At 39.9% G+C, this 25,724-nt stretch overlaps 4 protein-coding genes across 22 annotated transcripts in view; 2 read left to right on the plus strand and 2 right to left on the minus strand.

Moving 5' to 3' along the window:
• Positions 1–6,847, minus strand: part of LOC130187634 (clathrin coat assembly protein AP180-like) — a 24,451-nt gene extending 17,604 nt beyond the window's left edge. For 3 of the 16 annotated variants that reach the window (XM_056405406.1, XM_056405401.1, XM_056405399.1), the window contains exons 1-2: positions 6,187–6,838; positions 5,798–6,070 (exon numbers count right to left, since the gene is read on the minus strand). In XM_056405406.1, the coding sequence (XP_056261381.1) occupies positions 5,798–5,927 (130 nt within the window). In that variant the 5' untranslated portion in view covers positions 5,928–6,070; positions 6,187–6,838. Of the gene's footprint in view, positions 1–5,797; positions 6,071–6,186 lie in introns of all 16 variants that reach the window. The other 13 variants (XM_056405403.1, XM_056405402.1, XM_056405398.1 and 10 more) reach the window with 9 other exon arrangements.
• Positions 6,848–7,265: 418 nt separating this feature from the next.
• Positions 7,266–12,946, plus strand: pgm3 (phosphoglucomutase 3). Of its 3 annotated transcripts, XM_056363457.1 has the most exons (14): positions 7,326–7,400; positions 7,726–7,943; positions 8,310–8,518; positions 8,782–8,966; positions 9,302–9,369; positions 9,506–9,639; positions 9,782–9,977; positions 10,526–10,683; positions 10,772–10,855; positions 10,943–11,041; positions 11,135–11,254; positions 11,398–11,520; positions 11,904–12,077; positions 12,241–12,946. In XM_056363457.1, exons 3-14 carry the CDS (start codon positions 8,312–8,314, stop codon positions 12,328–12,330), a joined length of 1,638 nt encoding a protein of 545 aa, XP_056219432.1. In that variant the 5' UTR covers positions 7,326–7,400; positions 7,726–7,943; positions 8,310–8,311; the 3' UTR covers positions 12,331–12,946. The 3 variants fall into 3 exon arrangements, with proteins under 3 accessions (XP_056219433.1, XP_056219432.1, XP_056219434.1); XM_056363458.1 differs by lacking the exon at positions 7,726–7,943 and having other exon boundaries at positions 7,266–7,400; XM_056363459.1 differs by lacking the exon at positions 7,326–7,400 and having other exon boundaries at positions 7,424–7,943.
• Positions 12,947–13,081: 135 nt separating this feature from the next.
• ngs (notochord granular surface) lies at positions 13,082–17,284 on the minus strand. Its single transcript, XM_056363460.1, has 11 exons — positions 16,767–17,284; positions 16,260–16,425; positions 15,820–15,969; positions 15,567–15,686; positions 15,330–15,425; positions 14,771–14,905; positions 14,419–14,529; positions 14,228–14,338; positions 13,987–14,111; positions 13,502–13,798; positions 13,082–13,389 (listed from the first exon to the last, which is right to left on the minus strand). The coding sequence occupies exons 1-11, from the start codon at positions 16,955–16,957 to the stop codon at positions 13,296–13,298; spliced, it is 1,596 nt and encodes a 531-aa protein (XP_056219435.1). The 5' UTR covers positions 16,958–17,284; the 3' UTR covers positions 13,082–13,295.
• A 250-nt stretch (positions 17,285–17,534) lies between these two features.
• ccnc (cyclin C) lies at positions 17,535–23,770 on the plus strand. Of its 2 annotated transcripts, none has more exons than XM_056363525.1 (12): positions 17,535–17,674; positions 18,038–18,144; positions 18,321–18,405; positions 19,108–19,177; positions 19,334–19,385; positions 19,512–19,567; positions 20,593–20,628; positions 20,721–20,812; positions 20,932–20,999; positions 21,111–21,190; positions 21,450–21,579; positions 22,045–23,770. In XM_056363525.1, exons 1-11 carry the CDS (start codon positions 17,643–17,645, stop codon positions 21,570–21,572), a joined length of 801 nt encoding a protein of 266 aa, XP_056219500.1. In that variant the 5' UTR covers positions 17,535–17,642; the 3' UTR covers positions 21,573–21,579; positions 22,045–23,770. The 2 variants fall into 2 exon arrangements, with proteins under 2 accessions (XP_056219500.1, XP_056219499.1); XM_056363524.1 differs by having other exon boundaries at positions 21,450–21,568.
• The last annotated feature ends 1,954 nt before the right edge of the window (positions 23,771–25,724 follow it).

Raw genomic sequence — 25,724 nt, forward strand, 5'->3', positions numbered from 1 at the left:
ACACACACGCTGACAATGCAGAGAGAGAATAATGCCTTGTCATCTCCCCTGCCCTGGCTGCCAGTTCAGAAGTGTCCAGACCATTGCATGAAGTCGAATACAAGCAGTGCAGGTGTGGTGGGATGTGAATATGTATAACTCCTTCTATCTCACATTGCTTAGACATTAATTATACAGAAAAATGTGTAGACTGCAAATCAAACACTGAACCACAGCTGTATTGAGGAATTGCCCAGAGATTAAAGTTTCAAGAAAGTGTGACACATAATTTCTCAGTATATTTCAAGTACATTTTCTTATATGTTTATTATTTCCTGAACTCTCTTCCTGCTGGAAAGTATAAAAAATGTATTTTTCTCCTTCCATGTGTAAATTGCTGATTCACTGGTAACGGCTACTTAGGGAAAATTTGAACAGCAAATAGATTTTTAATAATTAAAAATAGTGAAAAATGTCTGACAAACATACCAAAACTCAACTCAACGAATGTATGAGATTTTTGCCTGAAAAATGACATACAACAAAATATTGATTGATAACTATTGAATGATTTACTTTCTGTGTCAGCTCTAAACTACAGTTATATGAGCCGCTTTGTCTACATGGAGTCCATTTCACCAAATCTCCAAATCAAAATGATTAATGAAATGTGACACTGTTGCCATTTGAAATCTGTGTGTAAGCAGTGCTCAAAATAGGCTTATTAAACAGGTCCCCGATTAGCTGATGCACTCTCGCAGCTTTACAGCATTAATGTTTTATGCTTTTTTCAATGAAAATATTAATATATCTAACATTTTATTCAGTCTTTGTCTGATGTGGGAGTGTCTATTGGTGCTGTTTCTCTGGAGAGAGAGAGGGAGAGAGAGAGAGGGAGAGAGTCAGGCAGACAGATGGCCACAGAAACAGAAATCCAAATATGAAGCGAGAGCAAGAGGATTTGATCAAGCAAAGAAAGGTAATGCTTTGAGAGAAGATGGATGGCATTTTTAAATCAAGTATTGCAGGATATTTGCTAACAATGCCATATGCATTAGAAAAACATGTTTGCCTTACATGATATAAATATACATATACAAGAACAGGTGTTCATTTGCTATGGGCACCGTGGTGGTTAGATACTAAGAGGATAACAATTTCATTTCCGAGCCTGACATTGATGACTAAAGAGCAAGGACAGGACTGAGTGTATCCATACAGCGCCAGAGAGGAATGCAGCAAATATTGGCAGGCACCTCTAATAATGGAAGGAGCGGAAGGCCGTTATATTGAACAGGCCTTGCTCTAGGTAGATACCAAACTCTAGACCAGAACAGCTACATGATGAGCAAGAGAGAGAGAGAGCAGACACTCAGAAGAACGGCAGTGAGTCTGCTCAGAATCAGTTATGTTGACATGAGTGTGTAAGAAATGAAGAGGTATGAGAGTCAGAGCTGTTCAAGGTCATAAAAGGGTGTCAAGCTGGGAAGGCTAGGGTGGTTGGGGGGTTGTAAACAGATTATTACTAATCACTGGTTCTAGTCTTTCTGTGGTGTCTGCCTCACTGCCCATCCCCCGTACGGTATACCTACATACACACCTGTTTTCCCACCACCTGTTTCACACCATCTCTGTTTTTTTGCTTTTTTGTCACCAGTGCTGTTGAGTATAATGATTCAGGTTTATTTAATTATCTTAAAAATGGAATACACATTATCACTATAAAAATGAGGATGAGTGGCAAATTAATTAAAATTTTTTTAAATTTGTGAATGTCTTTTATCTGGTTTTAAATGAATAGAGTAATAGACTTGATCTCCGTCTGATTTTTGTGGAGCTAATTTTGCTGCAATCCATCTGTACAGTTTGACCAGATGGTAACAGCCGCACAGCAACAGCCCTGTCTGTTGCTTCTATGTTTAATGATGGCTGCAGTAACATTCATCTGTTGTCCTACAGTGGCTCCTATAGATATCAAATTATCTGTTCTACAACACATTTGAGTTTTTATTCTAAAGTTTAATTTTCTCTCTTTCAAGTCTCTGGTTATTTCCATCCGCTATCTTTGATTTCAGTCTCTTTTTCTTGTCTTTTAACCTCACTTCTCTGTGAAAGGGCTGAAGGTTACACTCCCCTGTAGCCTTTTCTAATGACACACACAGAGAGAGAGAGACATGGTCAACAATGGCTGAAATGTGATTATATAACATTATCATGTCACTGGCATAGCTACTAAGTTAATATTCATACTAGTGTCATGAACAGTGTTATCCACAGCTATTTCCTCAGATTTATACCTCATAATACCCACTAATAAACTGTGAATGTAGATATTTCATAATATCTGCTTACCGGTGTTTAATATGTTGCCATATGGCCCATATCATAGGCTTTAATCTAGTTGTGCTATCATTACCTGAAACATACACACAATCATGTACAAGCAATGCGTATGTGTGTGTCTAATGAGGATTGGCTGAGCTATATAAAGACTCTTACGGTAATCCACAGCCTACAGGAGAGATCTAAGAATGAACTGTGAGGCCTCATACTGTACGAGTGTATGTTTGTGTGTGACTGTGTCTGTGTTAACTGTGTCTTTTTCTAGTCAGTGTCTGAGTCTATCTGCTATAACTGTGATTTATAGTTACACAACAAGTCACTCTAGTGTTAGCCAGAATATTCCAGATAAACTTAGACAGGACACACACGTTGTCATTGTGTTAATGTGTAGATTCGTCCACATGGTCTAACTCCTGTCAGCTATCAACTAATGTCATCTTGACAGAGCTTCGGAGGTTGTCTCACACCAATTTACACCTTAGCTGTTTCCAAAATCACTCTTCATTCACTACTCACTGTATAATAGACAGACATACTCAATTGTGAGCAGTAAAATTAGATTTCAAAAACTTATGCAGGTGTTAATGTTCACATTTATAAAGTGTGACAAATTTTACTGTGGAACTTTAAGCACAATACTACATTGTTGGAATTTTTTAAGGCGCTAATATAGCCCACCATATAAACTTTACACTCAGAATTTGCTTGGGGAGACTCGACCACTAAGCAGAACAGATGAGGTATCTTAAATAAATGGTTATACATAGATGAGAAGATTGATACCACTCTCGTTTCCGTATGCTAAATATAAGGCTACAGCTATCAGATCATTAGCTTAGCTTAGCTTAGCTTAGCTTAGCACAAAGACTGGAAACAGGGAAATAGCTAGTCTGGCTGTGTCTGAAGGAAACACAATCAGCCTGCCAGCAACTCTAAAGCTCACTAAACTCACTCCCAGCAAAGAAACAGTCTGGCACATAACACTTCGTGAAACAGCAAGATTTCATTTTTACATTTCAGCTTTTTGTGCAGATTATACAAACAAGATATAGCATGTTAAATATTGAGCTTTTTCTGTGCTAGTAGGCAGATTTTGTTACTTTCGGAAAGAGCTAAGCTAGTCTTTATGCTAGGCTAAGCTAACCAGCTGCTAACTGTGTAACCTTAAATTTCGGGTGCAGATATGAGAGTGGTGTCAGTCTTCTCTTCTAACTCTCAGCAGGAGAGCAAATAAGTGTTTGTTAAACAATACTTTTAAAGACTACAGCCGAGTAATTAGTTTAATTTCCACTTGACATCTAGAGATGCTATCTGTGCTGGCTTCTGCTACAGTGAGTCAAAGACACAAAGTAATATACTGGACACATCATTTGCACCCATTACATCCAGAATATTTACAACATGACCTCAGATGAATTTGAACCTACTGCATTTGGTGTTGAGCAAACTGTACACTTTCAGTTGACCTTGTGAAACAAAACATTTGTACGACATGCCCTCCAGCGTTCATTTCATTAAATACATGACTAAATAAATTGGAATATGAAATTCAATGTGTTTAGTGTTTTAAAGCCAATGGCAAGAAATACCCATCCCTGACACCTGGGTTTTATTCCCTGATTGCTCTGTGGGCCTCATTTGACAAGAAATCAAACACAGGCATCACATGTCGACATGCGATAAAAAAATAATTTGTCCTCCTAAAAATTCACACAAGATTTAGTAATGCACAAGTACAAATACATTTAAGAACACGATCATTCAGTGTTCTGGTTTGGTTAAAGAACTCTACATTCATTTTTTTGATTGTCTTTGCACTCCAGGCAGCATGAGCAGACAGGCCTGTCATTTGCCCTCTTCCTTCTCACAATCTCCCTCTGTCATTACAGTGCCATCCCCTGGCACTCTCAATCTGTTGCCATGGCAACTGCACTGCACCACCACCAACACACACCCACATCCATCCACCCCAAGGGTCAGAGACTGTGGTCAGTATGATAAAGAAATACATGACAGGTTATATATGGTACATATATATCAAGTGTCAAATAAATCAAACCTCCTGAAAGGCTTATCATGTAGGTGGCCTTTACTTGCACTTTTTAGTGAATAAATTACAGTTACTTAGAGACGTAGAGTCTATTTGTTACTATTTGTATGAATGCTTACTAATTTATTATTATTTGAGTGTGTTATGTCTGTTTCCAATATACTCTTGTTGGTCTCAGTGGAAATGTTTTTCAGTTTTTTGAGGTTAGGAATTTCCTCCAGCCAAGATACACGTGCAAGAGAAGCACAGTGGCCTACATACAGGGAGCTTGTTGAATTGCCCTAGAAATGGATACAGCATAACCTCAAAGACTAAAAACCTTTAGGAAGACAACATGTCCATATGTGCTGCATATGCATATAGGAATCCTTTCAAGCCTAGATTGTTGAAACAAGGGGTCTTTCCTAGGTCATGACTTGTACCAATGAATGTTTGCTCAGCAGCTACACGAGTCCAAGTCTGTGCTGTCCAAAGTTAACGACACAGAAAACAAAAACACAAAAGAATAGTAGAAAAAGGGGAAGTAATGGTCTCCGGCGCATTCTGGCATTAGCATTGTCACCTTTGGCTGTGTAAATAATGCAAGGCAGTCATTGGCTGATTATTAAATTATTCAGCAGGTGAACGGATCGCAAGATATAAGGTCCCAGTCCAAGACACAGGACCAGACCTGCCCAGCGACCACACACAGACAGACAGACAGACAGACAGACATAAAACCAGAGGACATGTAGGGCTAGAGTACTAGAGTACCCATCACCATTTGTACTCAATGCCATTCCACTGCTTTGGTCTGACTCAGTATTTGTGGTAGATGATGGTGATTAATCACGATTTATCATAAGTCATCTGTAGATGTGTCAATAAAGCTGTGAGGTTTGATAATTTTAGCTGTGACTCTATGGTCCAATACTGACCTACAGACAATATGAAACCTAAATAAGTCTTTTTACATGTTGATTAGACAGCATTATAACTTGGAATTTTAATTCTAATATTATGTGTGTGCACATGATTCACAAACTTACTTCAGTAGCCTATGCAGACCTCTTCCATTACAATTAAAGCTTAAATGTGAAGTTAAGGGAAATGACTTTGCAGGAGCACAGAAATATATTAAATGGGATGACTTTTCTCGCTACCTCTCTGTCTCCCACTTTCGCTCTCTCTCTGAGTCTCCATCATCTTTGCTGGGGGCAGACACACAGGGTCACCAGAGGGGTCATCGCCATGGCTACATCAATTCATTATGGCACCACACCCATTTAAGCAAAGGGACTTATATGTGACTGGCCATACTAGCTCTTAAGATTGTGATAGCATGTGGCCTGTGTCTGCATTGGTGTGTGGTGTGTGAGGCCTGTTTGCCTCCCCCTTATAAAGCCAGCCCATGCAGTAAGAAAGAAGATGAAGGACTACACTCACACTCCAGGTGCTTTTTCTTGGGCGCCATCACTTCATGAGTGGTGGCTTTGCAGACAGCCCGGGCCATATCTGATCCCGTTAGCTGGTATTGCGCAGCGGCAATGCGATCCGTGAGCGTTTGCCCCGACATTTTCTCTCCGCTGTATCGACCACCTCAGGAAATGTATCTCAACACGGGACGATTTAAAAAAGAAATCTGAATAAAACCCAGCCAGTGGTTCAGTGAGCGGATCCCGTGCTTTCCTCTTCCCCGACTGATAGGCCTGTGACCTTCTGTGTGGGCGGAAAGAAAACACACACGATTAGTCCAAAACACTAGATAAATGCTATTTTCGCATCAAATCGTGCGGTCACGTTGATAATATGTGTGGTGACATGAGTAGACTTACGCAAGGTTGTGAATTCCCCACGGCTTGTCCCGTTATAGGCTCTGGCCGTTCAGTTCAGCACCTCGGACAGCTAAAGCCACTCGGTTATGTAACACTCAGCTGGCAATGAAGGCTATTTTCTAAATCCCTGCTATTATTTCGAAAATAGACAAATGAAAACGCTGCGCAAGCGAAGCTCCTCTAATCATCAAAAATGTTTTTGGAAAATTACGGAATGTCGTTCCTAAATCAACTCTCCATAGGCCGGTCAAATATCCTGTTTGGAGCGGGCATCAGGTTTGGCTGCTGTTCCTCCCGCGTGAGTGCATTAAAAAAAAAGCTTTCAAAATAAGAGAGGGACCCGCAATGGTCCCCTTGGTTTTCAGACTGCGGTGTTTCTTCCCTCTCTGATCTGTCCGTTTCGGCTCAGAAATGCCGCTTCAGATGCGCTGGTCCTCTCCTCAGACTGACAGAAAATGCGCACCGCTCCCCGGTGGTGTGGCCAACACTGCGCAGCGCAAGATGCTCGGGAAGAGGAAAAGACAGACAGGAATTTCCTTATCTCCTTCCCCCCCTGTCGTTTGTTTATTTATTTGGCCTATCTATGTGTCCATCTAGAATCTCCTCCCCCAACGGGTCCTTGCACAGGGTTGGATGACACACGTCGCAGCCCAAGTCTCTTAAAGGGGAGTCGACATGGGGTCATGGGTGTGCAGAAACTCACGTCACGATGCGCCAAAGGGTTAAAATGCGAGCGTGACTGTAGCTTATGCGCTGCTGCATATATAGGCTATGCATCACACAGGTTTGCACGCACAACGTGCAGAATGACAGATGATGAATGTGAAACGTTTTCTAGATAAGCAGACCCTCTAATTGCCCAAATGCTTTGTGGTTATGATCTACGGGGACATTAGATCTGAACTGTGCTTCGGCCCACAGACCACAATTCAAAAATGTGTCCAGACTTATTCGCTCTCTCATTTATTTAAGAACATGTGTGTAACTAACAAAGCGAAATTGTGTTTAAGTGCGATACGGTCATTTGGCGTGGCTGTGTTGTTCAGGATGGATCCCTGCATCAGAGTAAAGTCACTGGTGGAGAAAAGCTCACTGACAGGCACGCTGAGCGTACTTGCGTCACGTGACGTAGACGGAACTGTAGCCACGTCAAGGGAAGTAGAAGACGAACCTGTGAAACAAGAAGCTTCTCATTGAGTAGGCTACACTACGAAGTAAGTGAATTAAAAAAAACAACTTCATGTGTTAACTACTTTTACGTTCATCGCTGAAAGCATCACGTTACGTTATTACAGCAAGTTTGACTGAGTCAGTCCAGTCATTCAGTTCATATGATTCAGTTAATTAAGCTTATCTTTTTAGCAGGCGATAGCTGCTGCTGTAACCTTTGCCCATCTCCCTTCTCCTTCGACATCGTATATAAAGTTCGATATGATTAAATTGTTTTCACATGGTATTTTAGCCTGAAAAACATATGTTTGTTATATTTTAATTGGTCTGTTTTCTTAAAAGAACTAAATGGTGTATTTTGTTTCCTAGAAATATCCCAGAATCCCAGAATGCTTATCCCAGAAAAAAAGATATTTTTTAAGAAGCTCTCTCTGCAAGTCTGTCTCAAGGTTCCACCATTAGCTCGAGGAACTTTAATTTCCCAAGAGATGATGTCCAAGAACTTTCACAGGGGTAAAAGTTCCTCCAGTGCTTTGTGATCTGCATTTCCACTGAAGGGACAAAGTACGGTGGCCCCTAATGACAAGGCATGATCATATTCTTATTCAATATGTGTGATGCACTTGTTTTCGTCAATTTTTAAGGAACTGTAATGACATAAAGACTAACACTGCTAGCTCTGTGCACCTTTTTATTGGAGATATTTATAGGCTTATTTCACATGCTTTGAACCAGGTTACATTACTGTGGATAAAAAGCTTGCTGTATCAAACATAAATACAGCTTTAGTGATAAAGAAGTTTCGTTCAAGGTTTTACATTGTATTTACCCTGCAAAACAAGCATTGGAAAGATTAAGCCCAAAGGTATTGCTATTTTTACTTAAGTAAAAGACCTGAGTGTTTCTTCCACCATCGACTGGACTGTGTTTCATGTCGTCATTATGTGTTTCAGTAATGGCCCAGTTCCAGGAAGTATCAAAGCAGTCCAGTCAGCACCCAAAGCTTGCAGGGTTGGTTTTGCAGTATGGAACCGCTGGCTTCAGGACCAGCGCCAAACTGTTGAACCACATCATGTTTCGGATGGGACTGCTGGCTACGCTCCGCTCCAAAAAGACCAAAGCCACCATCGGAGTCATGGTCACTGCATCACACAACCCAGAGGTCGTGTAATAAGAATTTGGATTAAAGTTTTTATTGTGGCATTCACGTTTTAAGTTTATAGTTTATTTGTCCACATGATGCTGTTTCCTTTCCTTGATGCTCTTAGAAAATTGGCAGGTTTCACCTCAGCCTGTCTACTGCTCTGTGTCTTTTAGTTGTTTTTTTTTTTTGATATCACCAGCTTAAGCAATCTTATAACACATCATAATCATAACTCTCCCCTTCACCCTCTTTCCTGTGCCTTTATATTTGGACTGGTGTAGGAAGACAATGGGGTGAAGCTGATTGACCCCATGGGAGAGATGGTGACACCGACATGGGAGGGCTACGCCACCCAGCTGGCTAACGCAGAGCAGGACGATCTACTCAATGCTCTGAAAGACATTATAGAAAAGGAGGCTGTAAACATGAGCCAGGAGGCTAATGTTTTTGTGGGCAAAGACACCAGGTACGTGATGTTAACTATTCTGTTGTGTATCAGTCTTTACTGTGCCGACATAGAGACAGGGCCAGCAGATATTTTCAAATCTACAATATAAAGTTTTAACTCAAAACTAAAAAAATCCCAGCATAAAATCATTAAAAATCCTGTGCTGGTTCATTTGAGAGCGCCCTCTGCATGAACTGAGTTTTAAATCAACTAGAAATATTAGGTCCTGACCATAATATGCTATTTAACCTACCTATTTTCCTCAGAGTTGGCACAGCGTAGCTAAAAAAACTGCTTGTAATGCTTGGATTAATCTTTCTCATTCAAATTAAATATTTGTCCTTCATTCTCAGGAGCAGCAGTGCCAGCCTGTCACAGGCAGTGTTGGATGGAGTGTCTGCTCTCGGTGGTCACAGTAAAGGTACGGTTAATTAAAGTCATATATTCTCATATGAATTTGTTTGATCCTTTGCTTAGTTTTCATTAACCTCTCAACTTTTTTTTATTCTCCTCTCACACCTTTTCTGTCTTTTAATCCTCTCCCTCTGTCCTGTCAGACTATGGTTTGGTGACCACCCCACAGCTCCACTACATGGTTTGCAGTCAGAACACACAGGGCAAATATGGAGAGGCCACAGTGGACGGATACTACCGCAAACTGTGCCAGGCTTTCATCCAGCTCATCAAGAATGTAAGAGAACAGGTTGTGTCATGTGTTCTTGTGACTTCATTTGAGCGCATCCTGTTGGGTGTGTGTGTGTTTTTTTTCAGTTTGTCCACTCAACAAGCAATCACTCCTTTCTCCTTTCCCTCCATCTTTTCAACCATGGTAGGCTACCAACTGCACAGACGACCAGAAGCACCTGTGTGTGGATGGTGCTAACGGCATCGGGGCTCTGAAGGTGCTTGAGATGGAGAGTCACCTGAAGAAGGAGCTGCAGATTTCTCTCTTCAACGACGGCAGCAAAGGAAAGCTCAACCACCAGTGTGGGGCCGACTTTGTCAAAGTGCAGCAGAAACCTCCCACAGGTAAAACATCGCTTTTAAAGTCTGTCAGTCCTTCACATGGTTAAAAAGTGTAGAGAATGCTCAAGAAAGTTTTTAAATGAGGTGCTCCAAAAAATGAGCAATACATTAATAGATGTTTATGATTATCTCCACTGGAGGAAACTATTTCCCTTCTTACTAAGCATGATATCTATCTAGAGTGACAGCAAAACAGTCAATATGATGTATTGTTTTGTTATTTCATGTGTAATCATAGATGCAGTGGTTGACCACAAAATGGAGACTGTTAATCAGAAAATTACCACAATAATGACACATTTTTAGCCTTAAACTCGCACTATTTTGCTGTTGAAATTAAAGTCTTTTGTTGATGTCTGCATCGTGACTGATGTAAAATGATCAGAATTTTCTAGGAATCCATCAAGAGAAACAACTCGTGATTATTTCTGTGTCTCTAGAATTGTAGTTTATATTAGAGAGGTGCTAGATGAAATTATATTGCAAAAAAGAAACCAAGAAAAAAAAGCTGTTTTTAATTTACCGCTTTTCCACCTTCTTTCTCTGCAAAGGTATTAAGATCAACCCAGGGGAGCGTTGTTGCTCCTTTGACGGTGACGCCGACCGAATAGTTTATTACTACACTGACTCCGAGGGACAATTTCACCTGCTGGATGGAGACAAGATAGCTACTGTCATCGTCACTTTCCTTAAAGAGCTGATCACACAGGTACATACTCATATACACACGTTACAACAAATAAGCACACACACCCACGCAAACTCTTCATAAATAGTTTTTCTTTGTGGACATACAGGCTGGTTTAGACTTGAAGGTAGCGGTGGTGCAAACAGCTTATGCTAACGGCAGCTCCACACACTATCTGGAGGACACGATGAAGGTGAGCAAACACACACAAAGTGCATTTTCCTGTTATTTCTATATTTTTGCGGAGAAGTTAGTGCTTATATATTTTGCTGTCCCTTAGGTAATAGTGAGGTGTACTAAGACTGGAGTGAAGCACCTTCACCATGTAGCCCAGGAGTTTGATGTTGGTGTGTACTTTGAGGCCAATGGCCATGGAACTGTGAGTATATCAGAAAGAGACACAGTCTTAAAATATGTGTATGATCAGGGTTAAAGTCTGCATCATAGTGTGTTTGTGTTGTTTTTACTGTAGACGTTGTTCAGTAAGGCGGCTGAAGAGAAGATCCAGCAGCTCACTGAGGACCCCAACGCTAACGACGAGAGGAAGAGAGCAGCTCTCCTGCTGCAGAACACTATCAACGTCATAAACCAGGTAGACACACACCAACACACACATATTGGACTGGGATATGTATCGCGTATATCTTTCCAACACTGGAACTATTTTTAACAGTAGAAAAACTATTTTTCTAATATTATTAATGTTGATGATTTTTGTGTTTTCATCTTCTACAGACTGTAGGTGACGCCATTTCTGACATGCTGCTGATTGAAGCTATATTAGCCATCAAGGGTATGACTGTCCAGCAGTGGGATGCTATCTACACTGATCTGCCTAACAGGCAGCTTAAAGTCAAGGTACACCCAAATTTATGTATTATCATGTCTCATATTTCTGATCATTAATCCTTTGCCCCTCTCAGAAGTGTCAGTGTTTCTACATCTCAGGCCTTGAAAGTCATTGAATTTTATCGAAAATGTTAAAAAATGAATGAATATATTATTTTTTTGTTGTAAAGATTTTGTATCTGTGTATCAATACTTAACATCCAGAAGTATTACTTCTGCTAGATATTGGTTTCTAATGTTAACAGTTTTCAAATTACAAGACTAGAAGTTTATGTCTTAACCATAACATTGTGAGTAGTGTGATCAGCACCCCTCAGTACCAGTTCCACACAAGTACACTGTGTGTATTCAGTTATACATAACTGTGGTTGTATATGATGTATTTTCTGTAGGTGTCAGACCGCAGAGTGATAGACACGACAGATGCAGAGAGACGGACGCTGAGCCCAGCAGGGCTGCAGGAGGCCATTGACAGTTTAGTGAAGAAGCACAAACTGGCGCGCTCCTTTGTGAGACCCTCCGGCACCGAGGACGTGGTGAGAGTTTACGCCGAGGCAGACACACAGGTGAGAAATCATACTCTATATATATACTATATTCTCCTCCTTTTTGGGAGATTTTTTTTTTCTGTATTTGACTCTCACGCCGGTGTCACTGTGTAAAAACCACAGTGGATGCGATTGTATTGTGAATAATGTTGTTGTCGTCCATGCTGTATTTGTGTTTTAGGAGAGTGCTGATGCCCTTGCACATGAAGTCAGCCTTGCAGTTTACCGCCTCGCGGGGGGAGTGGGAGATGAACCCAAACCATTGCACTAGAAACACATTCGCATGATATTGACCCATGTCTAAATTGGTGCTTTTTGAATGAAATCTTTTTTACATCATTGTATGCAGCTCTGATTTATCAAAATTGTCTGTTTTTGGGGAAGGTGGAAAATTATTTTGTACTGCTAATTGCACTAGGTACTTTACTTTACTTTTCTATTTCTTTATATTTTTCTTCTTTATGAAGATGGAACACACTGGGGGAGACAATGAAGGGATTTTATGCAACTTTATATAACACTGCTCTCGACTTGTTATTGTATCTCCAACAGGCAGCCATGTGCCTAATTATGGGTTTCCATGTAATCTGCTTAGCTGTATATATGCCATAATTAAAACATCAGTTGTCTGCACAAACAAATTAAGAGAGAGGGTTTCAGTTAATGTTTAGTTATGATGTAACACTGCACATTCACTGTAATTTCTTTGCTTTTCAAACCAGTGAAATCAAAAGTTTACAGAGGGAGATTGTATCAGTTGTACTTCCTTGAATATTTTATGGAAAGACTGTGCTGCTCTTGTTGAAATAAACAATGGGAAAACAGAAAAAGAACAATGAGTGCAATGAGTGTAATGTTCAGTAAATGACTGAAATAATGCCAATGAATCCTGCTAATCTATCTATATTTAAAAGAAAACCACAACTATGCTTTCTTGCTGTTTATTTTGTTACTTTCAAACACACGTCCCTGACACACAGGAGGGTTAAATGAGCGGAGAGGCTGACAGAGTTAGAAGCAGAGCAGAGCGACATCTTGATGAACACAACCCTTGAAACGGGGACATGCTGTTGGAGTACAAGTTGGAATTCCTCTCACTGCAGTACCTTGTGTTTTCTCTTGAATTAAATTTACAATTTGAAGGTTTTCAAAGCATTAAAAAAAATCTGACTTAACATGACATGAAAAGGCGTACAGCTTATAGTCAGATAGTAAGATTTGGGAAAGACAAATGGTTTATTCTTCATCTGTGTCATCAGCTGCTCCAGATATGGTGATGGTGCACTCCTGTGTGTTGCTCTCATAAGTGTCTTCATGTGTCTTAACTGTTCTGGGAAAAAACAAAGGGGCAACAGGTAGAAGAAAAAGATTGAGAAAGATTACTGTATTGTTTGAGATTTGACTGAGAACTATCACAGATGTGAGGCAGCAGACTCGTCTACCTGATCAGGACCGTCTTCCTCTCAGACATCTCTGTAGCCTGTTCCTCTAAGCTGCCGTCTGTCTGAGTGTCTGATGAGGCGACTTCCACTCGGGCTGTGCCAGCACCTGGAGCCTTCTCTGCCCCACTACTGCTGGTGTCAGTGGGGGCGTCATCCAGCTTTGTAGACATTGCAGGTGCTGAGGCTGAGGCTGAGGCAGCACACATGCTAACAGCAGAAGTGAGATGCAGGCCTCTAGTCAGAGACAGGTTATGGACCATGGTGCTCAGACGGTTGTTTTCCCCTTCGATCAGCTTCCTGCCGAATAAACAGAGGGAAATTATGTTAAAAAGAAACACTGACAAAAAGAGATACACACACATTCCTCCATTTTATATCTTATACTTATTTTAAATTCTTACATATGAGGAAATGAAATTGTGATCTGCTCTGCTCGGGTTGACCTTACCACCTTACCTTAACCTATGCCAATGTGTTTTTTTCACCTGTAGGTGGTGATCTCAATCTCCAGAGCCATCTTGACATTCAGTAGTTCCTGATATTCCCTCAGCAGCAGCGCTATCTTCTCCTTGGTCACCCTTAGATCCAGTTTAATGGATTCTATACGCTCCTGTTGCAATAGATAGAATGGAATAGCTTTATTTTAAGGTGTTTCGAGTGACAGAATGGCAAGAAAATATATAATGAGAATGTATGAATATAAATAAACGCAATGCCACATCATACCTGTAGGTCCTCCTCCTCCTTTTTGTATTTCACGGCTGCATTACGGATCTGAGCCTCCAAATACTCATTCCTGCTCTTCAATGCCTCCAATTCACGTTCCTTGTTGAGGATCTAAGCACACACATGTGCACAAAGCTTACATACAGAGGTGGTAGTGCCAGCCAAAAACAAGAAGAGAAAACCACACTCACATCCTTTTTATAGCCTGCGATTTCCTCTCTCACACTTCGAACACTCTGAACGTGTTTACTGGAGATGTTGCTCAGGTCCTGAAACTTTGTCCTGTACCAGCTGTCCATTTCCTGCAGAGGAACAAACATGAAAAGAATTTTAATAAGTTACAAAGCCTCTGTATAGCTGCACACGCTTTCTACTTGCATGGTGTCTGAATACAAAACACTAATGTGCTTCGTCATCTCAGTATTTTCCACAGTTCCTTTAGATGTTTTATGACGTTTTGTGCATAGAAAGTAACCAAATATACAAAGAAAGGCAAACTCTCCAAAGTCAGAACATACTGCAGCGTCACTGTTTGCACCTTACCTGTAGGTTTTTGGCGGCGATGTTGTCATACTGAGACTGAATCTGTCTTAGAGCAGAGGAGAGATCTGGGAGGCCAAACGTCAGGTCCACCTTGGTGGCTGTTGAATAGATCTGCTGCATGAGCTCCTCAATTTCCTTTCAGTGGATCGAAAACAACCCGGGGTAGAAGAACAGCAATGCATAAAGCACTAAAACACTGGTTTGTATCTCAAATTCATATAAAATGTTGGTCTGTATGACTTTTCTTGAGTAGTATAACTCAGAAGTATGAAGCAATGTCATTAAGTAAGGTTTGTTGCACCACTCCACACTACAAGTTAGTAACAGCTTTCCCCTCTAACTTTATGAGCCCTTCACACCACACTGATAATTGCCATGTTTATGGTCTTACTCACTCAATCCATCAACAAGCTCTTGATTTAAGTATAACCTTTCATAGCAATAATTACCAGCCCATTAAACCATCACTGATAAAAATTAAAGGCATACCAGCCACCAGACACTGACTCATATACACGGTACGCTGTGGAGGGACAGACGGGTGAGCAGACACACATACCTCCTTGTGAACTCTCTGCAGGAAAGCCAGCTCACTCTCCAGGTTTTCCAGCTGCTTCTCCAGAGCAATCCGGACTGAAGTTGCTTTATCCACATCCTGGGAAAGATTGAAACATCAGGTTTTGGATGGTTGAGGGAAATAAAAGTTAATATGTGCATGAATGATCTGTTACATTACAGCTTTGAATTCTTACTAAACTCAAAGCTGGGAAAAGCTACACTTTCCACTGTGTCTTACAGGACGTAGCGCCTCAATGTCGTGCTCCGTCTTTTTCCTGGCCTCCACAGCTTCATCGTATTTGGCCCTCAGTGCGTCCAACTGGCCCAACATTGCCTCCTTGGCTACCAAAGACATATCCTGTACAGACAAGGGATACAGTGGTCAAATTGTTTTAAAAATGGAGCAGTTAATTGGGTGGCACTAATAAGACTACCAAAAAGAATGGCAACACTCATCACCACATGATCATATGTTGTGTTCAGCCTCTCACCCTCTGGACTCTCATCTTCTCAGTGTCCCTGTTGAGTTCCCTCAACTGAGATTCGTACAGCTGCCTGAGGCCTGATGGTCTGACATGGCGACCCTTCAGGGCCTCAATCTCAGCCTCCAACACCATGTTCTTCGACTCCAGTGTTCGCACCTACAGGAGGGAAGCAAAACAAACTGACAAACTTGATGATCACAAGTTGAAAGTGCAAAAATACTGTCTGTCATTGTATTGCACTTCCATTTACTAGTTATTTGGCTTGGTTTAAGAATACTTGGTGTAGAAGGCCAAAATTAAGTCAGATTTCAAAGATCAGATGTCAAGAAAAAAAGAATAGAAACAAACAAGTAAAAACATATATCTGAGATGTGTGAGACATCTCCAGTATACATGACCACCAGTATACACATGTGTATCAGTGTATGGTGTGAGGGGCCTCTTGCCTTTTCAATATAAGCTGCCAGACGGTCATTAAGGGCTACCATCTCCTGCCTCTCATTAGTTCGAGTCGTCATAAAGGCCTGGTTCTCTGCTGCAGCCGCATCCAGGTCCAGTTTTGGCCCGAGCCCCATGGACATACCAAAGCACAGCGCTCCCATACTCACACTGCTGTAGATAGGAGCAGAAGAGAGTACCCAAAAGATTAATCATCGTTTTGAGTTAATGTATGTTTTATATTTTAACAAAGATTGACTGATCTATGAGCTACTTCATATTCATGCACTTATGCACTCCTAGGTAAGATGCTTAGCACCCATTGTGCATTCACACTGTGATATCAATATGATTTTTTTTCTACAGCTGCTGTAGCTATGTTGAAAACCTGAGGTCAAACTTTCAAGCTATTTGAATTAAGTATTTAATAGTTGCATTGTTTCTGAAACATTCATATCAGTCTGCACAAAAATCTGAGTAGAGCCTGTAGAGGTTCAACGGTACAGGTGACCCACCTGGTCAGGCGAGCCTTACTGGAGAGGGACCTACGCCCCATCGTCCCACCACTCCGAGTGAAGTTGGCCGAGCGGGTCTCCCTGCGGGTGGGAGAGGGACTGGACACCCGGAGCTGGTATGCGGGAGGGGCGGCCAGGGAGCCCTCGAAATGACGTCTGTATGATGACATCCTCTCTGGACTGCGGCTCATGTTGACTTTTCCTGTAACTGCTGCAACTTCAACTAGAGACTGGAAACTGGTCACTCACACCTTCAGCTGATGTGGTGGCGCCTTTATATCCTCCTCAGCCCTTCCCTTCAGCACTGCAGAAGAATGTTGAACCTTCCCAACCCCAGGTTACAAACATTTAGCACAGTTACGTCAAGAAATTAATTTATTATAGACGGTTGAAAGAATCTCAATTTTATAATTGTGAAATTCTCCACTACACTAACCCATATTATGTAATGTAATTCGTTTTTCACCCACATTAACTGCACATTCGCTCATAATGTTTTATTAGATATTTTGTTCATATTGTATTTAATTTCGTTGCATTTCCATGAATTTGTCAATACATCCAGCCACTAATTTATACCTCCATCCAAATATTTTGCACCGGAAAACACATCTATTTTTTTCCAATCAAATTGACGAAAATGTGTATTTCGAATAGAATAGAATACCAAGGAAAATGAGAAACTTTTATTTAAACCTTCGTGTTGAAGTTTTGCGGGTGGAACTAAAATTCCGGAACCATTCTATTGACGCTCCGAAAGAGTTTTGGTGTTACTCCAGTGTCTGCTTAGCGTAACTATTTTGCCTGTGGTATTCACTTCTTTGTGCGAAAGTAATATCAATTTAAAGTGTTCTTCTCTACCTCAACTACTACGACATGGCGGGTAACTTCTGGCAAAGTTCCCATTAGTAAGTTTTTACTAACAATTTGACATGTTATGTCTTTATTTTGTAAATCGCCGTCTTTGTTGTGAGGCCTAGCTGTGTTTGTGCGGCATCGTACGGCGACGCTACCTGTCTCTCCTGAACTCCTGCTATTGTAAAAAAAAATATATACACTGACATACACAAACAGAGAGAAACACTTTTATAGATATGTCGTTTTTAAAAGCTGAATTAGACTACCTTCCTTTTATAGTTTTCATGCTTCGCGACCGCAACGTATTTGGCTAGCACAGTGGAGTGCTGATGTTGTTGTGCTACTCGCTAGCTGGGTTGCTCACAGTAAGTGTGATTACATTTTAATAATAATGTTTATTTTATCTTTCTAAGTCTGCAGTGGGTCCTGGATAAACAGGACCTGATGAAAGAGAGACAGAAGGACCTGAAATTTCTCACAGAAGAGGAGTACTGGAAGCTGCAGATCTTCTTTGCCAATGGTATTTATATTTGTGTCATCGTATGTTTTGGCCTGAGGTTGGCGTTAGTTAAATACCTGTTAATCTTTTACACTTAATAACACAGCACCACATCTGCTTATACAGTATTGATAATACTGTATATACATAACTGAGAATGACATGTATGTTCGTGCATGTATGTGTATCTCTTTCAGTCATCCAGGCTTTAGGGGAACACCTGAAGCTGCGGCAGCAGGTCATTGCCACTGCAACTGTCTACTTCAAACGCTTCTATGCCAGGTAAGGAATAGGCAGAGCTTGTGATATAGCAATTCAGAACTCAAATCTCATAATATGTGTTTATTATCGTAATAGGTGGTACAGTCTAATGTTGTCTCCTTAGGGTGAACAACATTTAGAAGACAACATTATCTAAACAGTGAATGACATCATCTGCTTGGCCATTATATCCATGTAGGCCTTTTTCACAGCATACATTTGACATGACACAGCAGGAAAACCACAGGTCTACTCAATAAAATCAATAAAGGCTGCACACCATTTAGCTTTATTAGTTACAGGGCCCTGGCACTGTCTATGGTTGTTCACTGATAAGGTTTACTGGCTCACATTTAATGGATCCAAGCCATTGTTAGCAGTATAAACTATACCTGTGCTTTTTCTGCTGTGACGAGTCATAATTAGTAGTATAGAGTATCAAAGCAGAGAAAACTGAAAACATCTATTCAGTGAGGCAGGTGTGCAGGAGCAGGTAGTATAGAGTATCACAAATGCACCACTGCATTACCCACAATAATATTGCATAAAGAAATAGTTGAAAGCTAGTAGGAAAGCTAGTGGGCACTTTGCCCGTGACCCTTTATGTGAGGTTATTATAGCTTTTCAAGTGTAAGATCTTTCTTGTCTCTTCTCATGTTTTTGTCTTAAGTCTTACTCTTAGGATCGAAAAGTTGATCATTACTTATCTCTTCTTGTTTGCAGGTATTCCCTGAAAAGTATAGACCCGGTGCTCATGGCTCCTACCTGTGTTTTCCTGGCTTCCAAAGTTGAGGTATGGAAGTTTCTATGTTGCCTGCAACATAATAATTTGACATTAAGACATTTTGAGTGTCTTAGACCATGGGAAATGATGAGTGAGCAAAATACAAGTCTAAGGCCTGCATTAGATTTTTGACATGAGTTTTCATGATTTTCTTAAACATTTCAGGAATTTGGAGTTGTATCTAATACCAGGCTGATCTCTGCAGCAACATCTGTGTGTAAGTGACAACTTTCATTAATATATTTCCTAAACTTGTGAGTATAGCACCACTGTTGCAGTCCATATCGGTCAAAGTGTGCTTTCCCCTACAATCATTTTGTTTTGTTTTTTTACTTTCCAACAGTGAAAACAAGGTTCTCCTATGCCTTCCCAAAGGAGTTCCCTTACAGAATGAATCATGTAAGTAAAAAGACTTTGTAACAGTTTACATTTGTCGGATTTAGTTGAGGGATGGGCATGACATTAACTCATGTTTGAACAAGGGTCAGGTTTGAATGGAGGTCTACATGTAGACATAGACTGTTTTGAATTAATGCTAAAACAGTAAAACAAAGCTTGACATAATTCACTAGTTAAACCACTAAAATAGCCATGTGCCAGTGGATCATGTATGCTAGTTGTTTTCCTGCTTCCTCTGCAAAGTTATTTATGCACTGCCGTGCTACATTACAGCATACCAACACAGTGTTGCCACATTAGTGTCTATCAATACGTGAGATTCCACAACTAATGTTCGCAGTTCTATGATGAAATCTCTGTTGCTGTGAGAGAAAGCTTCGACCATGGCCACCTGTGCACAAGTGTGCATGCATTCATTCTGCACAGCATCTCTCACTGTGGTGTCAAGTGCAGGATTTTATTTATCCATCATTTCCACTGAATTGCCAGGACGTCACAAGGGCTGTCCTGACACACTGCCTGTCCAGAAAGCTGTGTTAACTATTATTTATAGTGAGCCACCATGAAGCGACAAAAGGAGGGAGCGGCTCACATAGTATAGAATAAGTTAGCGGGGTGCTGCAACTCCTACACATTAATTTTCATGTCCACTCTGCAGATGTAGTAAAAGTGATTGATGGTGGCACAAGGATAGTCTGGACATATACACATAGTTTTTGCAGTAGTTGATAACATTGGTTATTGGGGTTGTTCACAAGTGTTTATCTGTGGTCCTTCATCTGGCAATACAAAAAATAATCAAAGGCAAAATGTAGATTTTACTTTATATTAATATTTAATGTAATATCATTCAGTGAGGAAGTGTGTGTGAGCTGTCAAATGTAGCATCACTGCAGGTGGTTACTTAAAAACACATGCAGCGTCAAACCAGCTTGATGTTCCACTCATATTTGAAACATGGGTTGTATTTTTAACTAATTCAGTTTAATGGCCTGACAATACAATTTTAATTCGTGTCTTTACAGATATTAGAATGTGAGTTCTACCTTCTGGAGTTGATGGTGAGTAGAAAAGATCTTTATCTTTGCTACTGAGTTTGGCCTAATTGAGCGGTTGTCTGGATGACTTATCACTGATGTAACTTATGTTTCAGGACTGCTGCCTGATCGTGTACCACCCCTACAGACCACTGTTGCAGTATGTGCAGGACATGGGACAGGAGGACATGCTGCTGCCCCTGGCCTGGTCTGTGGGCATTTATCTGTTGCTTTTGCCATAGAATTATTGATATTTAAATGCAAAAAGAACTAGATTTTGCTGTTTTTGGTAGCTTCACTCACTGTGCTGTAATGTGTCTGTACCAGGCGAATAGTGAATGACACATACAGGACAGATCTGTGTCTGCTCTACCCTCCCTTCATGATTGCCCTGGGTAAGAGCTGACCCTATGCATTTGTCATTGCTGCCATGTAATGTAGTTATGGACTTAAAACAAGCTTTATTAGATGTAACATGATCAGTTGTTCGTCTTTTCCGCCCACAGCCTGTCTGCATGTCGCCTGCGTGGTACAACAGAAAGATGCCAGACAGTGGTTTGCGGAGCTCTCTGTTGACATGGACAAAGTAAGACTGACCTCTGTTGCATTATTTAAAGTTGCCTCTAGTATTTTTGATGAGGAAGAATCAAACAGTTTTTGTCAAAACAATTACTACCCTTTAAATATACATTATGCAACTTTTCACTTTCAAGGCAGCAAAAGTGTCGTAGTCATCTCCTAGTTCCCCTGGCTTTGATGTCTCTACACCATGAAGTGCTACTTATCTTCATGGGGTGTCAGCTGCGGTTTCAATGTGTTATCTTGTGTTTGTGTTTTCTGTCAAGATCCTGGAGATTATTCGTGTCATTCTGAAGCTATACGACCAGTGGAAAAATTTTGACGACAGGAAGGAGATAGCGGCTGTGCTAAACAAGATGCCTAAGCCCAAACCTCCTCCTAACAGGTAAATCTGATGTATGTCAACCCTGCTTTTGTAATCAGTACATTTTTATTTGATGGGGCGTGGCTAATTTATTTATGTTTTTAATCTTTATTTAATTATATTTATTTATGAGTGAGTACAATAAACCATTTGTAAACAGCATAAAGCTGCATTTACCTGGTGTCATGTTGAATCTGAACATACTGGAGTGGGTTTTCCCATGTGTAACAAAGAAAAAAGTACTCTTAACATAATTCTGTGTACTTCACTGTCCAATCGTAATATCACATTTTTAAGTCATATTTACAGAAGTGTCGTTTTTGAATAAATGCAAACATACTAATGAGTTAATTAAGTAACTTCAGATCATCGCTTTTTGGACTTTTTTTCTGCAGTTATGTTTCCTCCCAACTGCAGTTAACTTCACTTTGTCTTCGAAGAGATGAAGTATCACATATGATAGAGTGTTTCCATTTTTCTTTCTGTCCTGTCTCTAGTGAAAGCGACCAGAGCTCCAATGGGAACCAAAGCAACTCCTACAGCCAGTCTTAGTGTGGTGTCTGTTTCCATGGGGATCCGTAATGTTGATGTAGAGAAGGATGGACCTTTTTAAAATGTCACACAGCACGAACTTTGCGATGTCAGTCTGGAAAATCACTTTTTCATCTGACCAAGATGTCCCTTCATCTTCGACTGACACCCCCAACAAACTCAGAGACCCATGTCTTCACTTTCCCCTTATCCGATCAATAAGGGTTTATGGATTGAGCAAGCAGCCATTGATTGAAATGCCTGCAGTGAACAGCGGGTCGGTGACAGCAGCTTTGTTGTCTCGATGAGGCCACTCTACTCTGCTATAGACTTGAAATGAACTAAAACTGAGGAACATTGCGGGGGGAGGGGGAGAGGGAAGCCAAGAATGTTGTAAACTGCAGTAGAGTGATGGGAGAAGTGCAGGGGTAGAAAGTTGTCATTGTGATGATCCTGACATCCTTGAACAGCCCAGACGAGCGCAGCAGTTGATGCAGAGCTCCGTGGGATTCGAGCAAACTTGATCACAAGTACTGTGTATGCGTGTGTGTGTCTGTGTGTGTACAACATGTGAGCAGTCAGTCTGGGTGGGTTTTCATTCCTCAGGGACTATAGTACAGTAGTCTACTCTGTAAAATAATTTGATCCTGTGCTGTTTAAAGAGTGTATCTGATTGGCTATCACCCTGTGCAACTGTGACGTGATTGGATGCCCCTGCCCTCTGATGGCTCCTCTTTGAGGCAGAAATGAGCTTTGTCCACAAGAATTTACTGTTTTGAATCATGACAACTCCACCTCCTTTCTCCCATTCCCTCTCGCACTTGTAAATAGCCTTATAATTCTGTTCATTTATTTTATCTTTCATATTTTTGCTTAATTAAGGAAACTGATGGAAATCATGAGCTAATTTAGCTTCACTGTCATGATTCGTTTTGCCTGCTGCAAAGCTCATTCTTCTTTTTTAATGTAATTATTTGTTCATTTATTCTGCTTTCTTTGTAGAATAATGTCTTGTGGAAAACAGTTTTTCAATTATTTTTAATTTGGGTTGTACATTCTTATTTTTATTTACCTTGCCATCTATTTAATCATTGAATTGTGGCAATATATGTGTGCATATACCTGTAGATGTCTCTATATTTTTGTGATGTAATGCAGTGGGAGCTGTGTGTGTGGCTGTACACAAAAACAAGGTGCTTGAAAGCCTTACAAAATAAAAGCTGCTGGTTACAGAGAAAACCTTTCATAATAGCACATTGTCCCATTCACGTGAACTGTAAAATGTATTTTAGGGGGTTAATGTTGTTGCATCAATTGGATTCATTGTCATTTTTCCCTCAGTGGCTTCTTGTACACTTTTCTCTGTAGGAAAACCACCAAAACAGAGATAAAAACATTGTGATAAACGCCACCCTGTGTCAGTTCCTTGCACTGAGTGAGTAGACAGAGGTGAAACATTGAATCCTTTGAGGCAGGTTCCATACAGCCTTGTTCTGCTGTTTTACTCCCCTTTGGCAAGCTCCATCTGTTACATGACTGTTCACATGAATGGGCCTGAAAATAAAAGGACCCCACTCAAATATTCCTACTAGTTCTGATAAACATTTCCCAAAATCGTTTTACTTGAAAATTTATGTTTATTGTTTTTGGAAGATCAATTATGCTAATAAAATTTATGTTGTGCAAAACAAAGTGGGTCACTGCTGTTATTTCATGTTCATATAGTATGTAAAGGACTTTGGGGAATCTTCCAGCATGTTATAAAAGTCCTATACAGTCCTTTTACCTAACGTCAATGTCACTTCAATACAGGGGCTGTGGTAGGACCCCTAGTGGTGAGTTCAAAGAATATGTAAAATGGTACACATAAGTTTTGATATTAAAGTCTGTACTACTAATAAAATGAATAATAATAAAATTACACACTTTTCTCTCGTTTAGGATTCATGGTTGGGAAATTCTAAGTTTAATGACTGAATGGTATCAGAGGACGTATTTACCAGTAGTTGCCTATAGGCGTTCCTACCATAGGTACAGTCAGTCCCCGTGATGTCACTGTAGCTGCATGAAGCACACAGAGAGCAGCGGAAATAATACCACAAGCTACATTATGTCTCCTTCAAAATAAAACCATTCATTCATTTTACGAATGGCTATCTGAAGGCTCAGGTCATGTGAGAATATCATAGTGGTAACTAGTCACCAGAAAAATGAAAACTAATGTTATTTAACAATGTTAGCTAGCCTTAACTAGCAAGCTAAACCTGGCTCCTTTCTTCTGTAGGCCAGCACCAGGAGTGAAAATAAAATGGTAGATTAAAGTAAGAGTTTAATTTCTGTGGAAAAGCCCCATGAAAATTTCACAATGACATTTTTTTGCCTTCTTCTACTATGACATTTTTATGCCTGGCTATACAGTGATTTTTTATGCCTTGCTGATGTATTTATACCTTACTATGACGTATTTATATCTTACTATACTATGACATTTTTTCCACCTTACTATACTATATTTTTATGCCTTACTATGACGTTTTTTGCCTCACTATACTATAACGTTTTTGTGCCTTACTATACTATGATGTTTTTGCCTTACTATAAGATGATGTTTAATGCCTTACTATACTATGATTTTTTTTTGACATTTTTATGCCTTAACATACTATGACATTTTTAAACCTTAACATACATGACGTTTTCATGAAGTTTAATGCCTTACTGTGGTGTGATGTTTTTTGACATTTTGATGCCTCACTATACTATAATGTTTTTATGCCTTGCTATGCTATGACATTTTTATGGCTTACTATATTATGATGTTTTATGCCTCACTATAGTATGACCATTTTATGGTTATTCTCCAAACATTGAATAGTGCGTTTACTTAGTGGTCTAGTGGTAAAAACTGTCTCCTCACAGTAAGAAGGTTCTTGCTGTGAATCCTAGCTTTGGCATCTATGTGTGTGTAGTTTATTCCTTAATATACTATGACGTCTTAATTCCTTACTATAATATGACTTATTTGTAACTTACTATACTATGACATTTTATGCCTTAGTATGATATGACGTTTTTTGACACTTTTATGCCTTATAATGACGTTTAATGCCTTATCATAACATGACCTTTTCATGGTTGTTCTCCAAACATTGAAAAACAGGTTTGATTGGTGGTGTAGTGGTTGGAAGTGTTGCCTAATAGTGTGAAAGCTCTGGATTCAAATCCCAGGGTTGGCATCTATGTGTGTGTAGTTTATTCCCTGATATACCATCATATCTTTATTCCTTACTATAATATGACTAATTTATGCTTTACTATACTATGACATTTTATATATTACTATACTATGACGTTTCTTGACATTTTTATGCCTTACTATACTATGACATTTTTTCACATTTTTATGTCTTACTATACTATGACATTTTTTCACATTTTTATGACATACTATACTATCATGTTTTTATGCCTTATTATAGTATCATGTTTTGATGCTTTATTATACTATGACACTTTTTCACATGTTTATACCTATCTATACTATGACATTATTTTCCATTTTTATGTCTTACTATACTATGACATTTTTTCACATTTTTATTACATACTATACTATGACATTATTTTCCATTTTTATGTCTTACTA

The sequence above is a fragment of the Seriola aureovittata genome, chromosome 19 (assembly GCF_021018895.1).
Source record: "Seriola aureovittata isolate HTS-2021-v1 ecotype China chromosome 19, ASM2101889v1, whole genome shotgun sequence".
In the NCBI taxonomy this organism is placed as follows: Eukaryota; Metazoa; Chordata; class Actinopteri; order Carangiformes; family Carangidae; genus Seriola; species Seriola aureovittata.